At 43.1% G+C, this 26657-nt stretch overlaps 1 protein-coding gene across 1 annotated transcript in view; it reads right to left on the reverse strand.

The window, feature by feature from the left end:
• Positions 1–1255: 1255 nt before the first annotated feature.
• Apob (apolipoprotein B) overlaps positions 1256–26657 on the reverse strand; it is a 37891-nt gene continuing 12489 nt past the window's right edge. Inside the window, exons 14-29 of the mRNA XM_048439666.3 lie at positions 26352–26589; positions 25703–25879; positions 24179–24370; positions 22247–22414; positions 21558–21769; positions 19044–19226; positions 18322–18443; positions 16721–16931; positions 16029–16204; positions 15717–15904; positions 14627–14772; positions 12856–13229; positions 4927–12360; positions 4280–4394; positions 3987–4170; positions 1256–3103 (exon numbers count right to left, since the gene is read on the reverse strand). Of these exons, the coding sequence (XP_048295623.3) occupies positions 1517–3103; positions 3987–4170; positions 4280–4394; positions 4927–12360; positions 12856–13229; positions 14627–14772; positions 15717–15904; positions 16029–16204; positions 16721–16931; positions 18322–18443; positions 19044–19226; positions 21558–21769; positions 22247–22414; positions 24179–24370; positions 25703–25879; positions 26352–26589 (11707 nt within the window). The 3' untranslated portion in view covers positions 1256–1516. The remainder of the gene's footprint in view (positions 3104–3986; positions 4171–4279; positions 4395–4926; positions 12361–12855; positions 13230–14626; positions 14773–15716; positions 15905–16028; positions 16205–16720; positions 16932–18321; positions 18444–19043; positions 19227–21557; positions 21770–22246; positions 22415–24178; positions 24371–25702; positions 25880–26351; positions 26590–26657) is intronic.

Raw genomic sequence — 26657 nt, forward strand, 5'->3', positions numbered from 1 at the left:
CTAGAGTTCAGAGCCTATACTTCGAGGCCTGTAGGAAAGAAAAAAGCCTGACTCGAGTTTGAGCGAGGATGAGACAGCATAAACTACGTAGATGCCCCTTCAGCCAGAGGGAGGGTTTGGCTGCCTCTTATTGGCTGGAGGTACCTCCACATCACAGGAGGTCACTAAACATATATAAGCTGATGCTCACAGTAATAAACTGAGTCCCTGCTTTGACTTGACTCCCTATCGTGACGGATTGTCCTGCGTTGTTGGGTTGCAGAAAGGGAGAGTAACACACTCACCTTTCCCTGGGGAATGAAGAGACTCAGGAAACCTAGCAAGTGATAAACTGTGTTTCCATTTTAGAAGAATGCTTGTGAATTTTTAACAGTATGCTTCATCACATGACACAAACAGGAAAGTGGTGGCGATCGGAAATGACACTTTTCTAAAGAGCCCTCATTGAGGACTCAGAAGTCACCAACTACTGATTTCTAATTTCTCAAGGGTCACGCTCTCACTGTTTTCCCACACCATTGATGTGATGTGCCATTCGATCACTCTCCTCCCCACTTGTCTCAGGGGAGTTTTTGTCGCCCAGGTCATTTTTGGCTTCCCAAGAGCTAGAACTCAGAGGCAGATAAATGTAGTTCACCTTCAAAGTCAGCCTTGGAAATGGGTGCTCCTGGCAGAGCAACCCTCAGACTTTGCTCATACTTGGTATCATCAGATACTGTATTTAAAACAAGGGGATATGAGAATTGAAATGCATGTTTGCTTGTAAAAGCACTTAGTGAGTCCATGTCCATTTCTCCCTCATACCTTTCTTTTTTTCTGTTTGAATAAGTCCTGGCTGAGCTATAGGGAGATATCACAGGTGTCTCTAACCCCGAATGAAGCCCTTGAGTCTAGTACCCCCAAGTTATTCCCTCTCCCCTACTAGGAGAGCAAGTCAGATAAAAATCTAGTTGGTTGATCCCAGATTGGAACAGAGAAGTTGTCAAGGAAGATTGTGTGGCGCTTAGTGACATATGAGATACATGTGATGTTGTTCGGGTTAAATTTATACAAAACCCCTTCCTGCTCACTTAGTTAATGCAGTTAGCAAGATCAATTAAGTAGAAAAGATATTTTCCCCCATAACTTCTCTCTTTCTTCTTTATTTTTATCATTTAAATGTGAGTGTGTGTCCTTGTGGAGGTTAGGAAAGCCAGAACCTTTGAACTAATACATTCAATCTAATGTTTCAATACAAATGAGCCAAGTTGAAGGGTCTGATACACAACATAGAAGTCATTTATTTGCTCACCCCTCCCACACTTAACAAAATAACTCAGATCTTGATTTTTATCTAACTTGTAAAAGTATGTCTTCCTGAACTCTTGGTTCTCTTGCCAGCTTGGTTGCATGCCTTGGTCACACGCGCGTCTTGCACTTACTGGCAGCTGCAGGACTGGCTCAGTTGGATGGTTTTTATAGTAGTATCACATCTCCTACTATGTGAAGGTTTAATTATAATAGATGAATAAACGAATCAGAAGGTGATAATCAGTTCTCCTGGGGCAAGTTTTACATAGGAACTCACATTATTGGCTGTGGCCACCTGAAGCTCTTTCAGTAGCTCGGTGATGTATTTTAGAAACATGTGGCAGCTCTGGACAGACAGGTCAATCAACCTTGTGAACTCAGCATTGAATTTTTCATAGTAATCAGAGAGTTTGTTTGAAAAATCTTGCAGTTTGGAACTGAACTGCTGGTGGCAATCAGAAATGATTTCTTTCATTGCAGGGGCCCAGCTTTTAATTGCTTCCTTTGCCGTAATGAAAAGCTCCGCAATCTTCTCCTTCCCTTTTCCATCTATATCAGCAAGGATGCTAAGATATTCTTCAATATTGCTGGACACAAACTGCTCAACTTGAGTTGTGATATTGGAAGCAAAATAGGTAGCCCTGGCACTGTATTCAAAGTGGAAATCTTTAAGGATAACTAAGAGGGACTTAATCAGGTCAACCATCTTTTCTTCTACTTCATAGTACTTTACTGTCCAGCCAACCATGCTTGGATCAAAATATTCTTCACGAAGAGCCTTGATGTAATGATGGATCTGCTGTAGCTTGTAGGATCCATCCAGAAGCATACTTTGAACAGAGTCATTGAAATCACTGAAGATAGAAAATAGCTCTTCTTTTAGGAATTTAAAAGCACTTGGGATGTGTATTTTGAAGACTGTATTGATATAATTAGTGAAACAAACAGATTCTTTGTCCCGTAGGCATTGAATTTGTTTTACTATGTTGTCTAAAATGCCCTCCAGAACAACCTGAAGATCACTGAGTATCGTTGTAAAGTTGACATGCTGGAAGTCTTCAGAGTATCCTTGGATTAAGTCTGATGAAATGTTTAAGAGCAACCTGTATTCCTGAATCACATCTTTTAGTTTACTGGGTACTGGAACTAAAGGAAATCTAAATTTTATGTCGTTGAACAAACCTGATTTCTCTACTAGGTCTTGGACATAGGAAAGCAGTTTTTCTAAACTGTTATGGACACTTGAATATAGCCGAGACAGTGACTTTGCCATCTCCCCCATGACCATCGTGCAGAGTTCATCGGCAGTGTATGCTCCAGCGTTACCTGGGAGCTGAAATGTATTGTACTTCAGGAAATGAATGAATGAGTCAGTGAGAAACGTGACTGCCACGTGGTACTTCTGAGTAACATCCACTATGCTGTCTACCACTTTCTCCTGAAGTCTTTCAGAGATGCTCTGGCCCTCCTGAGCCAACATTGCCTCATACAGATTCTGGGTCTTGTCTTTCCACTCCTGGTAAGCATCATGGGCTGCCCTCTGGAAATCCATGTTCATTTCATTAACTGTTCTTATAGCTCTCGCAGCATTGTTCTGCAGACTTCTTTTTAGCTTTGAAGAAGCATTTCCTGGGTAGTACTTATTGACATAATCATAAATAGCCTCTGTAGCCTTGGGCACATTGCTTTTTAGGGAGCCAAGCAATCTGGAAGCTGCCTCTTCCTCCCAATTAATTTTGATGTACCTTCCATCATCAGACTTCTTGTACCTCCACTCAGTTGTGAATATGCTGAGTTTTCTATCTAGAGGGGACTAAAACCAGAAGAATAAAACAGATGAAAAGAATATACTCTCAATGACTCTGATTATATAATATACCACACTGAAACTTCAATTCCACATCAAAGAAAAGACCAGAAGAGGACCTTTCATATTTTGAAGGGGGGATTTAACCTTCCTTTTTTAGCTTCTGTGTTTGTTTTAAGAAACAGGCCTACTGCTGTTAATTTCTCTTTATCACATGCTTCAGGGAGGATAAAAAGATAAGTATGTTAGCTTCTTAGTGACATTTAACATTAAGGACTTCTTGGAATGGAAAATTGGGAAAAGGAGGAAGAAGTATTGGAGGAAAAATGAGGAAAAAGGTACGAAAAACACATTCTGGATTCAAGACGAGGAGTACAGCTCAAGAGCTTCAACTTCAGCCTTTACTCTCCAAGCTAATGACTGGCTTCAGTTTATGACTCTCCTTCCAGCATTATGTCATCTTTGATTTGGTCCCAGCAGAGCTTATAAATGGCATGATATGAACTTGATGTGCCTCAATCAAACAGTTTCAGTGTGGGGAAGAATTATGAAACCTTGAAAAGAAAGATTCCAGAAAGTATGATTCTAAAAAAAAATGTGGCAGAGTTTTTGCATGTCTCAGGAGATGAGGTGTGACTCTTGTCTTTACCCAGAAAGCCATAAATCAACAGTGCTACTTGGGTACCATGGTGCGTCTAATAATCAAGCTCAGCAAAAATTTATTGTAATGTTTTCAGGACAGTAGTACCTCAATGTAGACGTTTGGCTGGCTCACCACCTGTCTTCGTCTGCTTTGAGAATGCTCTCAGAGAACTGTCTAGGATGAAAGGAATCATCTCTTGTTCTCTTCTTACTTTTGGGCATGGGATGCTCATCGGCTGGGACTCACCTGAGGCTGGAAGTAGACATTCAGCTTCAGCCTCTGATCATCTGTGTTTGACTCCAGACCCACAGTGCCTATGGCTGGGGAGGCCGCCCAGGCCGACAGACTGGTCTCATCTTCTTTGTAGTACAGACGGAGCTCAGTCAATGCTGGGCTGGTGATGTCGAGGTGAGCTTCTCCCAGCCAGATCCTGAAATCGGAAAAGGAAAGGCAGCTGAATCAGAACAAGACGGGTACAGAGATGGCAAGCATCACAGCGAGTTTTGAAAATATATCAAGTGGCAGTAAAACTTCCATACCAAAGTTCTTTAAATACACCATCTTCATTGTACTCCACATTGAGGTCACGGTGTTGAAGTGTTCCTTTGTTCTTATAGATTAACATGCGATCTTCCATTTTGTGTGTTCCCACAACTGTATAGAAGAGATTTTATATGTCATTGGTACATCAGTGTGTGTGTGTGTGTGTGTGTGTGTGTGTGTGTGTAGTGAGAACTTGGACAGATACCTTAACCAAATACCTAACTTAAAAATTTTAAACATACTATATGCAGTTCATAGATTTTTTTTTAAAAAAATGTTATTATTTTTTGTGGTAGTACTGGAGTTTGAGCCCAAGGCCTCATACATGATAAGCCTGTTCTCTACCACAGAACTATACTCCAAATCCCTATAATTTATTTCTATTTTAAATAAACAGAAACTATTATTAGTCTTTAAATTATTATAGAAAAGATTATTTTCTTTAAATTTATCCATCAATATCAGTAGATTTTCTAGTTTCATTTTTAAGATATATGGTGAAACATGCATATTCTCCTTTCATTCTATATTTTACTACACAGAACGATGATACTGTTGATGTTAATCAAATAATTAATTATGTACTCAAGAACTCAATTGAAAGCACATAGTATCCAGGAGAGGTGGAAGAACATTTCCTTACCTTTTAGGTCATACTCCAGGAACTGCCAGATTGAACTGCATGTGGAATCCAGGAAAGTTTCAACATGGTCTGGTTTGTTTTTCAAACCAGCACTCCACGTGACATTATACACAGGGGAGGCCACCCCAACATGTGCAGTCAGTGCTCCAAAGAGAGGAATAAAAACTCCGGCAGGCACAGAGAACTTAAAGGGTGGGATCTCAACGGTCTGCTTGGGTAGGGTGATGCTAGGCAGATCAACACCTGCAATCAGGTGGGCTAGCTCCTTCAGGTCAAAGCCAGCGCTGCCAACTGCAAAGTTCTTTGGAAGTGTGAACTGGGACACAGTTAACTGAACTTCAGGTACAGTTACCTCAAAAACAGGAATAGAGGAGTCCTCTGGTTTGGAGTATTGTGTTAACACATCAACCCTAGGGAAATTTACCTTGGGGAGCATTGTTAGGTTGAGGGCAAAGGGTGAAGTACTTAATTTCTTATAGATTTTTATCCCAGTGAAGCCACCTAGGTTCAGCCCTGGTATAATGAATCGATCAGCCAGTTCTTCCACAGGGAGTGAGAGGAGATAACCATTGGGGTTTTTGGTATATACAAGGGAAGTTGAAACCTGAAGATACTGTCTCTTTCCATCCATCTGTAGGAGTTCCTGCAAGCTTTTGCCATATACTGGTAGAACGATAGATTCAAGATCCCACAGTTGTCCTTCTGTGGATCCTGCAACATCAAGGCGTACCTCCTCTTTGTCATTGGAGAGCTTCACATTGTGCTGAAGGACCCGTGAGTGAATCTGAACTTCACTCTTCCAGTCGATCTTCTGGTTCTTAGTATTGGCTTTCAGGGTCACTTCCTGGTCAAAGTGATGGAGATCAAGGAGGGAATTGGGTTGACTCACATGAACCTGTAGAAGAGTTAACATTGTCGACGGGGAGAGCTCCAGGGTGGCTTTGCACGTTTGCTTTCCTTTCGTGACAAAGAAGCTGTCTACGTGCAAATGGTTTTTAATATTGTGTTCCCACGTGGCGTAGATGTGTGGGAGAGTGGCTTCTCCAGCGAAATTTTCTTCTACTTCAATGTTCCAGATCCCATCAACGTTGGAAGCTCCTTGTAGCCTTACTGAAGACCGAGTGCCCTTGGAATCCAGGTATGTGTTGGCCTCGCTGGCAACACTTCCTGAATATTCCTGTGAAAGGAGGGACCCCTTGATATTTCCTTTGGTGGACGACTCAATGGACAAATAGGAAGCGAGACTTTCTAAGCTGAACTTGTGGTCCACACCTCCTTTAGCAGTAGAGTGCAGCTTTGAAGAATTGAAGTCATAGTTCAGTTCCATGAATGACGAGACAGTGGGTTTCGACTTGGCATTTCCGTTAAGTTCTTGCTTGAAGTTCATTGTTAAAATGGGAACGTGGAGGTTGGCAGTTGTTTTCGCTGACGCTTCCACGTTTTTCTTGTGTAAGCTAATGGTGCTGTCGTGACTGCCCTTCAAAAATTTGTTAGTGAGAGAGACGGCTGTGGCTAGCTTCGGTCCCCTTTTCCGCGTCAGACGTGACGTACCCTCTAATTTGTACTGCAGGGCATCCGTGACATATGAAGAGGAAGAAAGGAAATGAGCCACGATGTCTGACTGGTTATAAAGTCCAGCATTGGTATTCAGCGTGATGACACTTGATTTAAAAGAAAAGTCATAGGTAAAATTGCCCAGAGCTGGAATGTAAATATTGTCAATAGTGCTCAATTCCTTGAGATCTGGGAGGGAAAACCCGAGGAGATTCCTAGGGGCACGAAGAACTGGCAGCTCTAACCTGTATGAAGGTATGATAACCCTAGGACCCGGAATGGTGATGCTTGGGGTATGTATTGCTTTGGGGATCACATATCTGGAGGCCAGTGTCTCTACAGTGAATGGAGACACATCAATGTTGGCAAATGGGATAGTGAAACCATGACTTTGGAAGGTCCTGGGGGGCCGAGTGAGGGAATTTTCAGTTTTGTACTTATCAAACTTAACTTTTGTTTCATTATAGGATGTGGTAAGAAAATCCAATGCGCTGTCTCTGACTTTCTCCAATTTTCTGTCCCAGGAATTGACATTGTTGAGAATAAACTCATAAAACATACTCAGGGGAATCACAATGGAATGCTTGTCTCTGTTCTTTTTATATTGAGCCTTTACACTTAAATCAAATGATTGCCTTGTTGTCTTTAAGAAATCTTTCAAGCCCGCTTCTTCCCAGATGGAGAAATCCTTCAGCAAGGGAGTTGTGAGCCCGATGTAAGGGAGGGTAATTTCAGGAACTGTTAAAGGTATATTTAAGAAGTCCAGGTTGGCATCTCCATTCATTCCTACACGGGCTTCCATGTTGTGTTCATTGTTTACAGCAGAGAAATTTTGGTTGTATTTGTACTGGTTGAATCTAGCACTTGCCTGCCAGCTTGTCTGTTGGGCGTGAGGACTCAGAAAGAGTGCATAGTTATTCAGGAAGTCTATCTTCCCAGTCAACTTTAGGGGAAAGCTAACTTTCAAATTCCCCTCATTATTTGTGGATGCAGTAATCATAAACGGCTGTGCTGAAAAGAAAAGCAAATTTTTCAAAGTCCCAATAACTTTTCCATTTAAGTCAGCATTGTGCTCCCCAGTCATTTCTGCCTTCACATCTCTGAACAGTACCGTCCCCTTGCCTGTCAGAACGCTGGAGCCCACGTGCTGAGATTCAACTTTTGATTCAACTTCAAACTTGGAATAGTTGAGGAAGCCAGATTCATAAGCCAGTTTTTGGATGACCCTTAAGTGTTTGCCATTTATGTTATTAGACAATCCAAAAGAGGCAATGGGTCCTTTCACAGTGAAGCTAACTTTGGATGAATGTATGCCTTCATCTGAGAAGTTGGGACAGGCCCAGTTCCATGACCCGGTCCCTGAAGAAGTCCATACCACATGTCCAGCTTCTAGAAGTGACTTGATTTCATTGTTAAAAGAAGCCTTACTGGAGAAGTCCAGGCTGGGGACACTCAACTTGTGAAAGTACTTTGTGTGGCTGTCAAGGGTAAGCTGATTGTTTATCCTGACAGTCACACCATTATTAAACTCCACTGTGTTTTTCTCTATGTGTAAACTTGCGACCGTGTCTGATTTTCCCTCAATGGCCTTTCCAGAAAATAGCATCTCCCCCTCATGCTCCATTCTCACGTGCTTACTGGAGAAGTTCATGGATTCCTTCAGGACCAGAGGATTAGCCTTTAGCTCCAAGAATTGAGCTTGTGCTTGAAAATCAAAATTGAGAGCTTCGAATTTGGACTCTCCTGCCGCGGTAACAGAAGCCACAATCTCTGCTTTGTTCTCTGAAGAAGTTACATTCTGTATGTTGGCGTTCGCATCTAATATAAAGAGGGGAGACTGGATCTTCAGGACGCCATGAAGTTTGCCGAAAGCAGGGATTTCAATTGTGTGTGAGAGGCGAGGAAGCTGGAATTCTGGTAGGTGAAGATCAGGAACCTGAAAATCTTTGAAATTGACATTTGGGATTGCGAATTCTGGAATTGTGATTTCTGGTACCTGGAAGTCTGGCAGAGTGAGTCTCGCAAGAGGGATGTTCACCATCCCCAGATCTTTCAGGTACACTTCCGGAAGAGGCCACTGCAGCTCACTGCTCAGCATTTGGTCAATAGTTCTGATAATCTTTGCTTTTATTTCCAGCAAATCTATTGTAAAGGAGCGGACAAGGTAGGTGTTGAGGACAGTGAATTCTGGTGTAGAAAATCTTGATGGTATTTTTACATTCTTTAACGTTTTGAAGTTTATCTGAATTGATGGGATCCTCAGATCTGTCAGGGGGACTATGAAGTCAGGGGTCTGGAAGGTACCTTCTTGGAGAGCACGGAGACTGATCTCAAAGGCAGGCATGGTCCCCAGAAATGTTTGGATTTCAGGAACAGTGAATCCTTGCTCCACCAGCACTTTCACACGCTCAGCCCAGTTTTGGATAGAATATTGTTCTGCAAAGGCTGTAATGTTCTTAACAGTTAGAATCCACCTGTCAGAAATGTAAGCGACCAGTGTATTGTAAGCTTGGCTCACCAGAGACAAGAAGCGCTCAAGCTCCCATTGAATGTCTATTTGATAAATTATGTCTCGCACATCGTCTAGGGTATGGTCTTTTATGTGAGCCAAAGCATTCTGCAGCCAATCAAAGAACACCGTTACTGTGGTGCCCTCGAGTCTTTCCAGACAGCTGGAGACTGTGGCTTTGAAGTCTTCTACCAGCAGTTTTAATGCTTCTGTTTTCTGTGGAAGTTCAAGGGCTTGGATTTCAGCATTGATTCTCTGAGTCATCTCACGTAGTTTGCTGTTGGTTTCGTCTATGAACTGGTGATAATCAAATGCTTTTAACTTCTTCACCAACATGTCAAGAAATCTATTTAGTTCTTCAACAAAATTTTTGAAAGACAATGTTTTAAGCCACTCAACAGTTTCATCAATAAACCCAACAAATTTATCATAGTAATCTTTTATCTCAATTTGTTTTAGCACATTACTTAGTTTCTGAAGAGTCTCACCTAGTCTGTAACTGTGAGCCAACTCTACTAATTTATCCATTAAAACCTGGATTTGTTGGTTTATTTCATATTTCTCAATTAACTCACGGACTATAGTATTGATTTTCTCAGTTACTTTAAAATCCTCAATAAGAGTCATAACAAAGTATTCAACACGCTCAATAATGTTATTTACTTTTTGTAATAGAATTGCAGTTCTCAATTGATCTAAATACATCGTGACATCAATAGCTTCAATCTGTTGTTTTAGCTTTGCAGCCAGCTGTTGAATGTCTACAGTCTGAATTTGTGTCCTGAGCTGCTGTAGTTTTTCTTGTATCTGGATTCTGATTTGATATTTAGTATCCACATTCTGGATCCAAGAGGCTGTACTACTACCAAGTTTGTTAAAATCAACATTTTCAACAAATACATATAGATTATGGATTGATTTTTCAAGATTTACACGGATATGATACTGTTCATCAAGAATTTTTAGCTTTTCAATGATTCGATCAATAATCTGAGCAATAGTTTTTTTTAAATCCTGTGGATCATAATTGTCTTTAATATACTGATCAAATTGTATCACATATGTCTCAAGTTGAGAAAGTTTTTCATTGAAGTTGATTTTGGCACTATCTAAAGCATTAAGTACATCATTGTCTGTAATTTTATAAGTTTCCATGAGAGCAGTTAGTTTTTCCTTGGCGTTGATTACTTGTCCCTCCCAGTCAGATGCATTCAGATAGTCATGAACTTGCTGTGGAAGTCTGCTCAGGGTTGCTTTGTATGTCTTCAAATACTGATCAACATTGATGCTTTTCAATTCTCCCTGCACGGCTTCCAGCAGAGTTATAATTCTTCTTCGATTTCTCTCCAAATACTCTGGTAGGCTTTTAAAGAATGGGAGGCTGATGGTGTGAACATCCTGGTTCTTATCATACTTCACAAAGGCAACAATTGCGAATTCTTGGGGCTTGTCCACACCATCATTGATCTCTAAGTCGTCAAGGACACTGACAGGCTCACTGTGGAAAAATGGTACTTTAAATGGCAGGTAGGACCCAGAGAGGTCAGCCCGTCCGCTAAGCTCGACGCCAATTTTGTCTTTTGTGTTGTAGGCTTCAAAGTCCTGTCTGTATACCTTGTCATTCAGTCTGGTTTCTAATTTCCAGGTGCTTGTCTGCTCCACTGGGGTGAGCAGGGTGGTGGCTTCATGGTTCAGAGCTGTGCTGATGCTGCTCTTGTACACTAAATCGTGGTTTGTGGATCCCTTGAAGTCATGAGAGAAGCTGAGTGCCAGAGGTTCCGCTTTGAGCAGAAACTTACTATACAGCTTCCCAGCGTGTTGTCCCCAGAGAGCCAGCTTCCCGTCGCCGCTCGTGTGTGTGTCGATGCCCAAGGTAAATGGCTTCAAAACAAAGTGGAAAACATTGTTAAAGTTCAGTGGTTCTGAATTATAGTTGGTAATGACATCCACAGAGGAAACCAGCCCTCTAATGTCTGCATTAAGCCGATGACTGAATTCCGTGCCCTGAAGCTTAGCTATAGTGTCTGCTCTGTAACTTCCTACTACTAGGTTGGTGTAAGAGATGGCATAGATGTGCTTTAGCTCATTGTTTTGATAGGTTCCTTTAAAGTTACCACCCACGTTCAGCTTCAGCGGTTCTAGTCGTAGCTGCCCACTGTTGGCCAAATCTAGAGCATCGTATCTCAAGTCGTGGCTTACAGTAGTTAGAAAAGAGTAGGGCTGTAGGTGTAAGTTAAAATTCTGCTTGTAGAACTTGTTAGCGCTGTAAATGTTGTCCATTTTTGAGGAGAAGTCCAGGGAGAGGCCTGCAATGCTTAGACTGTGCGTGTGGTCGAGTTTCATTTCGGCGTAGGAGCCCATCATGTCATTCGACAGCCTCAGCCCTTCTCGGCTGAGTTTGAAGTTGAAGACGTTCTTGCTGTCTGCACCCAGAATCATGGCCTGGTACATGCTTCCTAACGAGACCTCCGTGAGGGCAGCTTTTCCATCCAGATTGAATTTTGCATGGTGTTCCTTGAAGCGGCCACTTGTTGACAATTTCATGGATGCCCCAGAGAGGCCAAGATCGGCATTCAACTCATTTTCCAGCACCAGGGGGCTGTACTTCAAGTTGGTGGTCGCACTGGTAGATAGTCCATCTCGTGCGATCTTTAGTGTTGCCTTGTGAGCGCCAGTGTTAATTTTGTCAGTGCCCAAGATGTCAGCATTTAGTTCCACACCCTGGGAAGTGAGTGATCCAGAAAGAAGAGTGATGAGACTCAGGGACTTGTAGTTGGCCTGATGCTCAGAACGCAGAGAGGCGCTTTGCTTGGAGAATGCCATGTCCAGCTTGTTAGAAGCAGCGAAGTTCTCATACTGCCCACTGCTGTCAGATTTCAGAGTCAGCTCGTAGTTTTCGTATTTCAGGGAAGCTGTGTTCTTGAATATGCCATCTTGCAGATCGGACGTAGAAGTGATGGAGAGGGTCCCATCCTGGTACGTTGCCACTATCTGGTTGGTGCCTTGGAAGTAGGTGGAGTTAAACCTCATGTTGGATTCCCCACTCAGCTGGCCGGTGGTCGGGTCTCTCTCACAAGACAGGCCATATTTGCCCTGAGCATAAAACGAGGATGCTCTGAACTGTCCATCAACCTTGAGGTCTTTGACGTACAGGTGCTGCTTCTTTTTAGAGTCCAGGTGAACAGTAGCAGACACCTGTGATCCCAAGGCACTAGATGCTTCAAAGGTTAGTAAACCTTTTGAGCCTGGGGTGTTTCCAAATTTTTCTACGTGGCTGACTTTGAACTTTGAATCTAGGAGTTTGTGGTGCAGAGACCCATCATAGGACAATGTGAATGTGTTCCTGCTGTCAAACGTTGTTTCTCCGGATCCTAGCAGAAAAATCCGAGATATGGTTAAATTAAGCAACAAAGTTCCAGAATAACCTTTATATTGAAAGTCAACAGGAGCCTTATATAGCTAGACCAGGTGTAATAGTGGCATTTCTAATGTATACAAGAAATTTGAAGTCAAAAGGCTAAAAGGATCCCTTTAGAAAGCTTTCTTGGTTAGGTGCAACTCTTGCTGGGTTCCCTTATCAAACACTTCCATGGCACCTCATACTATACAGTATATACTGTACTATAGCACTTCTTACACTGAATTATAATTTTTCAGAGAAATGACTGCTCTATTGTTACTACCTAACATATTACTGAATACTTACCATATGCTTAATAAATATTTCCATTAGTGAATGAATGAAAAGACATCCACGTAGCAAGAAAACTATTTGTAGAAAAGCCTAAATTCTTCCCTCCTAGAGCTGTCCCATCAGAATGTGGGATCTATTAGCCCTTTGGACCCTTTACCTGAGCAGGCCTCACCTTGCACGCTGTAGGAAAACAGGTCAACTGCAGAGTCAGCCTTCATGCGGTACTGAGCCCGAAGGCTGAAGTGGTCTCTGCTGGTGTTGCCACCAGTGTACGATGCTGACCAGTTGTACAAGTTGCTGTAGACATTTGTGGAAAGGTCTAGAACACCCAAGAGAGGCACTTGCAGTTGATATGTCTTGGGGATTGTAAAAGTGGGGAGCTGGAACACTTGAGATGGCAGCTGGACTCCCACAGACTTGAAGTTCAGGGCTGGAGTCCTCACAGTCTCTGGTATCTTTAGATCCTTTGAAGACTTGCCACTCAGAGGCAATGGAATGTCAAGTTTTATACTGTTCTTGTTCAATGTATATTTGACCCGGCCATCGCTGAAGTGAACAGAGACAGTGTCCCCACAGTCAGACATTAAGAACTTAAAACTCTCTGTCTTGACTTCCCCCTTCCCCCAGCCTACTATGTTCTTTTCTCCATGATATTTCTTATGCCTGGGTCCCTTTTCACACTGCCCACCAAATACTTCCCAAACCCTCCCAAGAGCCACCTGTGTATCATTATGATCCCTTATATCAGTCCCAAAGAGCCCGTCCTAACTCTGCTTATGTCATGTATTGGTTCATTTATTGGTTTATTTGGCAGAAAGGATAAAACCTTACCCAGATTCTGTCTTCTCATTGTTTCTGCTCTAGTATTTTGCATTTAGTAGATACTTGATAAGTACTTGCTAAACCTAATAGAAGCAACTTGATATGATATGTAAAAGAACACGGATGTAAGAGTCAGGGAAGGTGGATGGTAGTTTTAGCTTCTGACAACTAGGAATGTTATCTTAGAATTAGCCTCTCTGAGTCTCAGTGATGTTATCTGCATAGTGCCCTTTCTGCTGAACCCCAGAAATGCCCTTGGGTATCAAATGGGGTTTGTAATCTTTTCAGTAAATACCTACAGCAGACTATGATGATGATCTATAAAAATCAGGCAGGTGGTATTTTTTATGTTTGAATAACCACCCATTGTATACTGTAAAATGGGCAGGATGCTACCTGCTCTGCCCCCCCGCATTCCTGTTCTATCCCCATGTATTGAAATTTCAGTAGCAAGGAAAATGTCTCATCTTCAGCAATGTTGGTTTGTTTGGGGAATGGGAGGACTTAGCCTTGTGATAGTAACCAGTCACCAGGCATGGTAATTTCGTACTCAGCCACAGCCTACCAAGGGGCCCATATAACAGAGGGCATTTAGATTCTGAACTGTGAGAATTATATGAATCATCAATTTAGGAACAAAAATTGTCTTTTTAGCTCATGCTCCGCCACTTTTTTTCATAAAATAAATAAAGTGTCACACACATGTTTGTTATCACAGATAGGGAGTGAGCAGTGTGGTTCTGAATTTCCTGCTAGGATTAAGGTATGTTGCTTACTCTCTCTCTCTTTCATTTCATGCTTAGTGACTGTTTGCCCTCCATAGCTGAATTTGAATGCCTTGCAAACTCAGGCTGTGAAGGATGTAACATTAAAGAGCAGGATTTTCAGAATCTTTTTAATTTTTTTCTTAAGTTCTCCAGACTATTTTGCTGTTCACATGGGGAACCTCATTTTTAATGATACAAAACCACTGGCATTTATCTTATAGCTGTTCATTGTCACCAAGTGCTTAAATAACTTCTCTGAATTTTTTTTAACAGAAAAGTGTAAATCAGGCTAGGTGAAATATTCCCTTTTCTTTGCAGAGTACAAAGATAATGCTCTCTGTTTTCTGCTCTTACCTCTTTAGGAAGAGGTTGTCTGGGATGTGGAAGTCAGGCAATCCCATTTTCTGGAGGTTCAACTCCGAGAGACCGTTGAGGTGATCCTGTAGCATCTGGGAGTAAGGAAGACCCCTGGATGCCATCTGAAGCCATGTGTTTGTTGCCTACAAGGTGACAGGAGAGTTTAAGAGCAAGAAAAGGGTCTCAGTGGACCTCCAAGTACAATTAACACGAACCAACAGCTCAGGTCTGCAGGTCAGTTATCAAGCAGGGTGATGCAGTGAAACTTAAGGATAAGTTACTGGAAAGTGTGGGTCTCCAGTGCCTGATTTCTCTGCTTTTTATTTTTACTCATTTATTTGTGTGTGTGTGTGTGTGTGTGTGTGTGTGTGTGTGTGTGTGTGTGTGTGCATGTATTTGAAGTGTGCATGCAGGCCAAAGACCAACCTTGGAAGTCCTTCCTTCTCTAACCCTGTTTGCCTAGCTTGTTTTTAAGCCAAGTTCTCTCACTGGGACCTGGGGCTCATCAATTTGTCTGGCCACTGACCCCCAGGGATTCTTCTGTCTCTCACTATCTTGCGGTAGGATTGCAAGCACATACCATCTTGCCTGTTTTTGAAATGTGGGTGATGGGGATCAAACTCAGATCTCCATTCTTTGACAGCAAACACTTTACTGGCCAAGCTATCCTCATCCTTTTTTATACATTTCCTATAAATATATATGTAACTATATATAATTATAACGAACTACATATATATACATATACACACACATACACATATATACATATACACACATATACGTATATACATATATGTACATATATACACGTGTGTATGTGTATATATGCATGTGTATAATTATAGGTATGTGTGTATATATTTGTTGGATCCCCTAGCCAGTGTCCTGAAGCTTCTCTTAACACAGAAAACTCTTCAGCTTAGTGGCATCCATTAGCTATTTGTTCTATGCAGCTTTGTGTGCTTGGAAAACTAGCCACTCGTGCTTTGCCTACGTCTCTCTGGATATTTCTGCACCTTGCTCAGTTGCTGAGGCAGTTAGCATCTACAGCCATTCATTTATTCTGCCACAAGGTCATACTTACAGTAATTAATTTGGAACCCATGTGCCGGAAAGTCATGTCCGTTTGAGGGACTCTGTGCTCCAGGAGACTGTTGGCGTACTCATGCAAAGTTCTAGGGTAGCTGGAAAGATCCACAGGGAAATTGGAGGCTACTTTTTTGGTATCCACGTTGGTTCCTGTGTTCCAGTCAAATTCGATTTTCTCATTGTCTGAAAATGCACATGTAACATGGCCGTCAGTGATGCTAGCTCATCCCATAGCTTTTACTCTACGCAGCCACCCTTAAGCACACAGTGCCCTGGAAAGGGCTCACGGGACGGAAGGGACACATACCATAACGCCATGCCACTCTCTTGGAAATTGTTGAGCCGTAAGCTGTAGCAGATGAGTCCATCAGGAATAACAGTTTGGTGGGGGACCAGTGGGTGTGGACCTCACTCCTGGCTTCTGCTAGGAAGCGTGGTATGGAAACAACCCCTTTGATCTTGCCATCTCCCTTTCTGTCATAGCTATTGAAAGAGAAATCAATTGGCATCAATGACTTTTAAGGTATCCAGGATTCAATAATTAGAAGTTTCATTTATTTTGGTGATAAAGGCCAGACATGAGTAAATCGGAGATCTGACCATATATAGACCAAACTCATTAACTTATAAAGCCAATATTCAGCATGGAGTATAGAGTTTGCAGGGAGGTAGATAAGCTTTATAAAAAAAAAAGTACTTGCATTTTTCTCTCTAACCTTAGCTAAGCAGTTAAACCACTCCGATCTATCATGTCCTTGTCAGTAAATAGGGACAAGGGGCTGAGACAACTTTTAATGCATAAATAGATAATAAGTACTTGTTGAGTAATGGAAATGTCCAGCTGAATATGTGTAAGGGGAAAACATGTAGGGAGCTGTATTTGCAGGTAGATTGTAGGGCAGAGGTGGCCCTGGCTTGGCCAGATATGAAGCTTGGAGAAGAAAGCAAAGAGACACCAAGGCCCGCAGTTCAGCTCGGGTCACCTAAACCTTTCCTTACCTCACATGACCCACAAGAGAGATCTCAGTGATCTTTTTGTTCTGGATGTCCAGGATGAGTTTGTAAGCATTTTTGTCCCTCACAGATTCATCATTAACTCTGAGGATTGTCCCAAAGTCAACATCAAACCCTGGAATTAGGACTTCACTGGAGAGAGTCCTGCTTTGACGATTGTATTTGAACACCGCGGTGGCTTCAGTCTGCTGTACTCCTGAAAGGGTTCATGGGAGAGTCAACAGTGTGCCGTGAGGCAATGCAAAGGAAAAATGAGGCAGAGAAGAAAGCTGCAAAGACATGACTACCATGGGTCTGAATGAGGATGCTGGTTAAGATTTTCCCATGGACCAAGTTTGCTGTTCATTCACTCACTTCCAAGCATTTACTGATGGCTTATAGTGAGCTGGCAATGTTCTTGCCACTGGGGTACCCAGCCCTTGTATGATTCATCTTTTTGTGGTCAAGCAAAATACTGTAAGCAAATCAGTTACCTGTGTCAGAGGGCAATAAATACTATAAAGACATGGGAAACAAGCTATGAGGAAAAGAAACAGAGAGGGATGAAAGGGGGGCTATTTCTTACACATTGGTCACAAAAATATTTCCCTGTTAAAAGGATATGTGGGCAAGATTACAGTTTAGAGAGGACTGAACCATGCTGAATTCTGGATGCGGGGCATGTAGGCAAAGACTTGAGGTGGGGAATGCTTAGATGATCAAGGAATGCAGGCTCTAATTCTTCAAAATTTAACAAGAATATGATTTCTCACCTCACCCCGCCCCTTATCATTCTTTCTTGCCTTACTTCCTTCCCAACCCTTTCTTTCCACAGCCACATGCCATATCCTGAACCCAACTCTGCTGTTTTCTCTCCCCACTACTGGCATAGTAGCCTGAAAATTTCCTCTAATGCAAACACCTCCGTCTCTTGATTGGATTACTGACATCGCTTGCACACTAGATTCTCAGTTCTGTCTTCTTCCCATCTTTTCTCGACATGTTCCAACCTTAGAGTATTTGCACTTGTTAGTCCCCTAGCCTGCAGCTCTTTCCCCCGGGGCTTGTCACCTCTCTATCCTGTCATCTTTTCCTCTTTCTCTTTTTAAAAAGATTTCCAGGCAGGAGTGACACACGTCTTTAATCCCAGCACTCAGGAGGTAGAGGCAGGTGGAGCTCTGAGTTTGAGGCCAGCCTGGTCTACAGAGTGAGTTCTAGGACAGCCAGAGCTACATGAGGGGCGTGGGAACCCTGTCTCAAAAAACATAATGGAAACAAAAGACAAACACAATTTCCCTTATCTTCCTCACTTTACTATCTCTCCCATCCTCCTTTCTCCCTACCGTGTACACCATTCCCTAGAGCCTTCTATACACTATACCCCACCCCAACCCTGGTCTAACATCCTGAAGACATGTTTGGTTGATTACTTTAACTTCCTATGAAAGCAAAGCCTTCATTTCTAGCCTCAGCTTTAAGAAAATGCCTGACAGCTACTGGGAACCCAGGAAATACTTGTGAAATGCATCACCATAAAGATGTCCTCCTTGTGTGTCCTGAACCCAAGACAGAGGCAGTGGTGGAGCAGCCTCATTTTGGATACTCACCTTCAGCTTTTACTAGGAACTTCAGTGTGTCCACCAAAGTCTGGTCCTTTCTTTGGAGTTCGTAAGTTGCACTGGCAGAATATTGCTCCACCTCCCCCGTGGGCTTCAGCTGTAGCTCATACCTAACGATGTCACGGCATGTCCAGTACATACTGTTAGCTCCTTTCAAAGATGATAATAATGCCCCCCAACAATCCAGCCTCACACACCACAAAAATGCATGTATGGTTTTAATATCATCTCTTTCTCTTAGCTAGTGATAGTCCTTATGATTCTACTTAATCTCCCCAAGAGCTCTAGGCAAGGGAAGCTCCCAGGATGTCCAGGGCTTTTGGAGGAGTTAAAAAGTTGACTCGTACTTTTCATGCTGGGAACAAGCAGTGGGAACAGGGGCTGAGAAGGGATGATGAGCCCCAAAGCATGGTGAGGGCTTTGAGTACACACACTGGTCAGCTTCACAAAGATTATAGTGCTAGGTATGAAGACTCAGAAAAGGAATTGATAGACTTGAACACACTGTGATCTCCTCACCCAGTGCATGAAGCACCTCAAGGGGGGACCCACAGTGTTCACCAGAGGGCCACCATTTTAAGTTTCCAGACAATGATGTGTGTTCTTAAGGTTAGAAACATGGTCCTGCAATCCTTGGCATTTTGCTTTTTGTCCCCCCCGCCCCAGGTAGAGGGGAAGCAGATGCTAGACCAGCATCGAGTATCTCTCACCTGGTGTCTCCTGTCAGTGGGTAGTAGGAAGCGGACTCTGTGGAGCTGGCATTGGAATAAGCCCCTGTGGTGCAGTAGTTCATGCCAGTGAAGAAAGGTTTGCAAGTTGACCAGGACTGCCTGTTCTCAATCAGAGGAGGGATCTCTTCCGTTTTGGTGGTAGACACCAAATGCAGTGTGTTGCTTGCGGAGAATGAAAAGGGGGCGTTACCTTTGTATTATGACCTGAAATGCCTATGGTTGACTCTCGCCCCGGACATGCCTCCCCTGCCCCCATCCTCTATCCCGCTCTTTTGTTCACACCCACCTCACATTATTTGGTTTATGGGGAAACAAATATGAGTATAAAGAGCATCAGTATAGCATATATATAACATGATCATAAGGACCCTTGTGTTTCAGATGTTACACTGGGCTCTCTGCATTGCCCTCGATCCCTCTGCTGCAGGCCTAGGATGCTCATTTTACAGCACAGAGAGAAGCTTGGAGAGAAGCTTATCACTGAGGTTGGGTGCAGGTTGGATGTAGGGACTCTGCCCTTTTCCCATGCATTGTTTCTTACACTCCGAGTTCTTTCTACTAGCACTAAAATGCTCAAGTTTTGGCACCTGCCCACCCTGTACCCTGACCCCCATCTGCAAATCCCTTTATTTCCTTCTTAGCCCAATTTGTCTCCTTTGTATCCAAGAGGGTTTTCTCTCCTTGAAGTGTTCTTTCTAAACCCTTTACACTGCCTCTTCCTCCGTATGCTCCTGAAAATGCTTTCTTTGGTATTACCAGACTCTGCCTTGCTCCTTAATTCGATGGTGTGTGTGTGTATATGTGTGTGTGTGTGTGTGTCTGTCTGTCTGTCTGTCTGTCTGTCTGTGTCTTATTTTTCTTCTTTGTCCCCTCAGAAGTGTTTTGTAGAGATGCTCATACATATCCACATTAAGGTATCAGAGTCTAACCTCTGAGAACTTTGCAACACTTTAGAGATGTACTTCAAAAATGAGAAAATAGAACCAATTCTACCCATGCTCTGGTTCCTTCTTTGGAATATGTGTTTTTAAATTTGGGATCCCCACCCCTAGCTTTTGCTGATGTGTTGGTAGCTCTGATGCCAGCCGAGGGAATGTCTCCTTTGCTTCCCCTTTACCACTGTTCCTTGCTTATTCCTCCCCGCTCCATCCAAACGCTTCTCCTGGCTTGCCCTCCCCAGACTGTTAGGTCATGCCTCTACACGCTGATCTCTTTACTGGACTCGGAGTCCAGGTCCATTTGATGTCTAGGCAGTTTAGATTAGCCATTTCACAGGACACCAAAAGCAGCAATTCAACACCTCACTCCAAGCTGAGCTTTCTCTCTGCTTCCTGTCTCAACAAAGGCCACGCCACTTTCCCTTCTTCCTTCTTTTTCCTCTCTCACAAGTCAATCTTGAAACACTAATTTTTCGGCTTCCTTACAACCTCTGAAGCTTCCTCACTCCCTTTTCCCCCTAAATGTTCCCCCAGGGCAAGCCCCTGTCTCCTCTCACTCCTAGCTGAGCTCCACTCACATTTCCCTTCTCCCATTTTTGCTCCCCAGAGTTGGAGTACTCCCTCTAAAAACACCAGCTCATCTTATTTATACTCTCTTTCTCAATTCCTTTGGCTTCAGAAGGGTCTACACACTTTCCAGGGCCTTGAGAGGCTAGCCATGGTCTGAGATGGCCTCCTCTTTTCTGCCCCAGCGCCCTTATACCTCCTTCACACTTTACTAATTGAGCTCACCTTAGCATATCCAGTCCTTTATCCTTCAAGCCATTGCACACATTCTACCCACTGCATGGACACACACTCCTTTCTCCTCTGCTTGCTTAACCCTGACACAGGCCTTCTAGCAGATCAGGAGTGGCTCCTTTCGAAAGCATCCTGGCTCCCAAAGTCTTTATGACCTACGATTTTACAGTCTCCCACTTCTCTGACCTAGCCCTTGCTTTATTACGGCTGTTTCCTTAATCACATGCCTTCCCTGTACAGTTAAAAATCTAGAAGACCAGGGTCCTCGTGTATCTCCTTCAGCAAGTTTGATACAAACTGGGTGATTAAACACTGTTTCTGAGCAAGTAAACAAATGTGTTGAGGATGCCATTGAAACAGGAACTCTTAATATGAACCTGAGCGTGATGGATGTTTTGTTCAGAGTTGGCCACCACAAACTAGTGTGACCTTTGGTGCTTTTCCTGGGCAGGAATGCATATTTCCCAAGCAGGACTTTTCTGGCACTGCCATTTCTCTGTTCTCAAAGTAAATGAGAAATTAAACAGCGCCTCAGAGTCAAGTAACTCCTGACAAAGCAGCAGATGTGAAGTGTTGACATTGAGAGGCACAGGAAACTTTAAGAAAATATACCAAGTAGAAGCAAAGGCAACCCTGTCCCATTTCATTGGACTTTAAATTATCCCGTTTAGTTAGCTAGTCTGGCTAAATCCTGTAGAGATATACTCAATTCTCTTTTCCAAACAGGCCAGGTAGACCTTGATGGTAGAGTTACCTGCCACTGAACAGCTTGACCGGCCTCTTTGGAGCAGGGATGGTGACCTTCAGCTCTCCAGCCTTCAGGGCCACTCGAGCCTCTAGGCCTGACTCATGGAAGAAGTTGGTGTTCATCTGGACACCGCTCTTCGCAAAGTCTGGGATGATGATGCCCATATTCGTCACAAACTCCACGGACACAGAGGGCTTTGCCACTAGTTCTGCCTGAATCTGGAAGTCAGAAGGTGACCTATTCAGTTTCACTTCAGACCTCAGAACCCTGACAGACAACTCGACTGCTCTTTCCGAACTCTGACAAATGCCTTTACTAATCCTCACTACAGGGACCATAACTGTGATTTGAGGGAGAAAAGCTGAAGCATCCAGTTTCCCCAGAGCCAGTGTGCATTTCCCAGGACTAGCAAAAGTCTGGACTAACTTAAGTACTACTGGATACAAAGATAATCAGGGTCTTCATTCATGGAGAACATCTGGACTCCCCTTTCATTACTGCGTCTTAAGTGGAGATGGTGAGAGATAATACATGCTTGCAAAATCCCCAAATTCCTCATAAAAATTAGCAAGAAGATTGCAATCATGATTCATGTTGCCTTGAGTTGGAGCATGTCTTAAACATGTGTGCAAAAATCCCACCCAGAAGAAAAAGAAACAGTCATTGATTTGATGGTGATCCATGCAGAGTCTTACATTGGCTAATTCCATTCTCACTCCAGCCTTGGTCCCGGGGGTGACGACTCCAGAGAAGGACACTTGCAGCTGTACCCCTGCTCCAGTAGGGAGCTCAAAGGCATTGTCCATGAAGATGTAGTGAAGGTACAAGTCATTCTTTGACCCATCTCTGATGGCCTGTGCAATCTGCGAATGCAACGAGAGTCAACAAGGCAAAGTAAGCCAGATGTGGGTGGGCTGTGTTAAAGGTGATCTCCTAAACACCACACAAGATGCCTCATCACTCACAGAGGGGAGCTAGGAATTCTAATTGGCTCTTTGGTCTAAGCTTATGGTTACTGGCGTCAACGCACTAGGGTAGAAGCAGTTTCTCTGGCTTACATGTCACGTCATTTTAAACCGCTGATTTAGAGGTCCCTAGCGGAACCTCCCAGCTTCATGAACTTTTAAGTATGAGGTATGACATTATTCTGCTCTTGTGAAAATCCGAATGCAAAGGAGACTTGACCAGAAGTGTACTATATTACGGTAAAGGCAACTTTCCGAAAGTGAGTGCCTACTGAGGCAATGCCCGTGTTAATATAGATTGATTGCTATCTTATATAACATTTTCATAAAAGAACTCAAGACTTTTGTCCTTTTTGCTTTCTTCCTTTCACAGTGCAAGGGATGGAACCTGGGCTTTGCAATGCTGGGTGACCTCTGTGCCACTGAGTTACACCCCCAGCTTTTGAGACTTCTCCTCTTAAAGCCCACATGATTATTTATCTTATTCTAGGGAACATATTTGTTTATTTTCTCCCTTTATGATATACTGATATCTATATAACTCAAATGTGGATAATGGGTTACAGTTTGCTAATAACTTTTATAATTGCATCATTTCAGTGCTTGAAAGCACCGCTGGCATAGGTTGAGGAGGGTATACTTAGAACTGTTTTCTAGAAGATCAAACTAATATTCTTGAAAGATACAGCTATTATGAATGGCTTTATTTCCAAATGCTATCAATTTATTTAGCTACCAAAAAATATTTTTTAAATAGTTTGTGTGCATGTGGTGTGTGCGTGCGTGTATGTGTGTGTGTGTGTGTACATGTATACTTATGTATGTGGATGCGCTTAACTGTGCATGCATGTGGACAGGCCAGAAATTAATTTCTAGGTCTTTCCCTTCATCATTCCCTGTTTTTTGACAGGGTCTCTCATGGATGTATTCCCTTGTTGTCCAGATTAGCTGGCCAATGAGTTCCCAGGATCTGCTTGTCTTTGACCTCAGCACTCAGGTTGTTATGGGCATGGCTGGCCTGGTTTTACATGAATGTCAGAGATTCAGTCTCAGGTCCTCATACTTTCACAGCAACCTCTCTACACACGGAGCTGCCTCCCCAGACTCAAGACTGTGTGTGTACAGGTATATGCATGCTTACATGTGTGCACTTGCTTGTGGGTGTCCATGTACATGCACACATGTATGTGTGTGCATATATGTATGTATGCATGTCTCTCTGTGTGTGTGTGTGTGTGTGTGTGTATGTGTGTGTACCACATCAACCTGAGATGTCATTCCTCAGAATCCTGTTCACCTTGTATTGTGAGATGGTCTCTTGGTTGTACCCAGAGCTCGCCATTTTGGCAAGGCTAAGTCTGCCAGCAAATCCCAGGAATCTGCTTATTTCTGCCTCCCCAGTGCTGGGATTATTGGGGTGCCACAGCACCCTGCTTTCTCACGTGGTTTCTGGGGGTCTAAATCTAGATCAGTCTTCAGGACAGGTCAGACTTTACTGATTGAGCCCCCTTCCTTAGCCCTTGAGAGTCCTCTGTACTCAAATTCAAGGAAAACTTGTATTTCAAAGGATGCACAAAACCCTTTCTCATATTTGTGAGACTGGCGGATCTAAGAAGGATCTGGCTCGTCAATTAGTGCTCATACTGGGCCTGGGTCACTCACCATCTGGGGAATTCCCCGCAAAGTTTGCGCACTGTTCAGCAACAGCCTTCCCAGGACTTGGAGGTCTTGGAGCTTGACAAAGCCAAGTTCTTCCCCTAAGATGCGGAGGTAGGCTCGGGCTTCAGGGATTTCCTTAGACTTCAGTTCTTTGATCAGCTTGTCCACCATGGGCATGATTCCGTTCACCATGTCCTAGGTAGGATTTTAGTAGCAAAATGTCTAGTGAGATGGCAGGCCTGCTTAACACCTACAGACCTCTCCAGCCAACCTGTCTGTGCAGCTGTGAGGCACTCACACTCAAGCCCCGCCCCCGCCCCCCCCCCCCCCCCCCCCGCAAGTGTGATAATGACACAAGGCAGGCACTGGAATTGGGTCCCGCCTTTTACTGAAGGAGAATTCTTCTAAACAGGGACAAAAACCGAGACGCTTTTGTCAGGGTTAGGAGTGTTCTCAAAGCAGTGCCTAACTTGAAGAAAAATTAGGGGAGCTCCTACTCTCCAGGATCCCCAGGGCCCCTCAAGAATAGGATGCCCTCTTTTTTTCCTCCCTTACTTACCCCTCTCACCTTTTACTAGGAATGAGTGCCAGGGATTTCTTGAGAAAAAATGGCCATGAGTATATAAATCAGACGGGAGTTTGAAAAACACAGGACTACAGATTCACTATTAGGGAAAGAGCTCCAGAGACTCACATAATGCATTGTGAAGAAAAGACCCAGAATCGGTCAGCTTCTGGTGGAGGTCAGACATCAGAAGTTGGCCATGAGACCAATTAATTAATATCTAGAAGCAAGCTATGGCCCTACTGCTAAGCCTTGAACATGTATCCATGTCCCCTGGAGTCTAGTTAAAATGGGGTCTGATTCAGTAAGTCTTGGGTGAGTTCTTTTATGGTGCCAATCACAAGACTACACCATAAAAGGGAAAATAAGTAGAGGAACAAGAAGCTTCAGTGTTCATAACCTAGTTTCTGCTCCTTAAAGTAGGGACTCATTGCCAGCTTTGGTGTGTAATTTGTTCTCACTAGCCAGCGCACTGATGTGAGTGACAGACAAGGAAAAGTTGCTGATAATGACAAAAACATTAACTTAAAATTTATGATCATGTCTGCTTATTGAAAAATCAGTAGTAATGTCAGGAACAGTGCACCTTATTTCATTTAGCCGTTAAGTGATGGTGTGAGATATGGATTATTATTAGTACCCGGTTTACCTAGGAATAGGTCAGTCATATGTAATATCAAGCAGTTTTCCCAAGGGTTCACGACTTGGAGACAGCGAGGTGTGAATCCAAACTCATGTCTTGAGGTTGCACACTCTTAAACATTTCACTGAAGTATTTCTAGTCAATCTTGTTCCCACTAAATTTTCAAGAGGCCCTTACCCACAGAGGATACTGGTTCTTAGTCCCACAAAGGCATCTAATAGATAACCATATTTCAAGTAGGTAGAACTTTCATGTCTTCTAGGCTTCAAGATGAATGATAGACTTCCCTTAAAGAAAAAGGACATCTCAAAACACATACCTGTTCATGCTTGTCATCTTTGGTATAGCCAAAGTGGTCCACCAAGACCTTGGAGACACGATCAGGAACTTGTCCATCGACCCAGTACAAAGCCTTGTTGACACTGTCTGGGAAGAATCCTTGCGTACCGAAAAGAGCTTCCAGTGTTGGCTCGAAGCCCTTTCCTTCTAATCCAATCTGAGAAAGAAAACCAGGCAAAGCATGTCATTAGGCTTTTGCTTGTACAGCAGACAGCATCCCCCCCACACACTTATGTTCTTATAATTAAACAAGCAGCAAGTGAACATGACAGAAATCTTTCAAGGAAGTTGTTTGTTTAAATCTCATCAGACTCCTGAACGGTATCACTCCCCTGACTTTCCCCAGAAGACACAGTTAAGGATGAGAGAGAGAGAGAGAGAGAGAGAGAGAGGATAAATCATTACACTAAGGATTCAGAGCAGAAAAGAGATTCAGGGTTTGATGGGAGAGAACTATGTATTTAACTCAATGGAGAGTTCATGCATTTTCTAAGGTTTGGGGTTCAGGGGCTTCTCTGAGAATCTTTGATTCTGTTTAATCTAAGGAGTCATGCTTCGGATGACCCCTAGTGGAGGCCGATGGTGTTGTACCAGATGGGTTAACTACACTGAGATCCTCTCAAACATACCTCAAAGAGATCAGTTGAAGCGAGTCCAAAGACCGTGAGAGTTGTTTTCAGCATGCTTTCTTTGGGAAGGTAACTGCTTGGATCAAATATGAGATTCCCTTCCACTTTGGCAGAGACTGGGTCAAACGACGGGAGAGAAACAGATTTGGAGATTTGATAGTTCTGGGAAAATCTCCTGAAGTCCATGATTGTTGGAAGTTGAGAGCCCTCCAGAACACTTTTGATCAAACTCTTCAGACTAAATGAAAAGAAAGATAAACTTTGAGTAAAAATCCTGTGTTACTTGTTGGTTGTCTCTTCATATCC

This window comes from Myodes glareolus, chromosome 6 (genome assembly GCF_982192425.1).
Source record: "Myodes glareolus chromosome 6, mMyoGla1.1, whole genome shotgun sequence".
Taxonomy (NCBI): Eukaryota; Metazoa; Chordata; class Mammalia; order Rodentia; family Cricetidae; genus Myodes; species Myodes glareolus.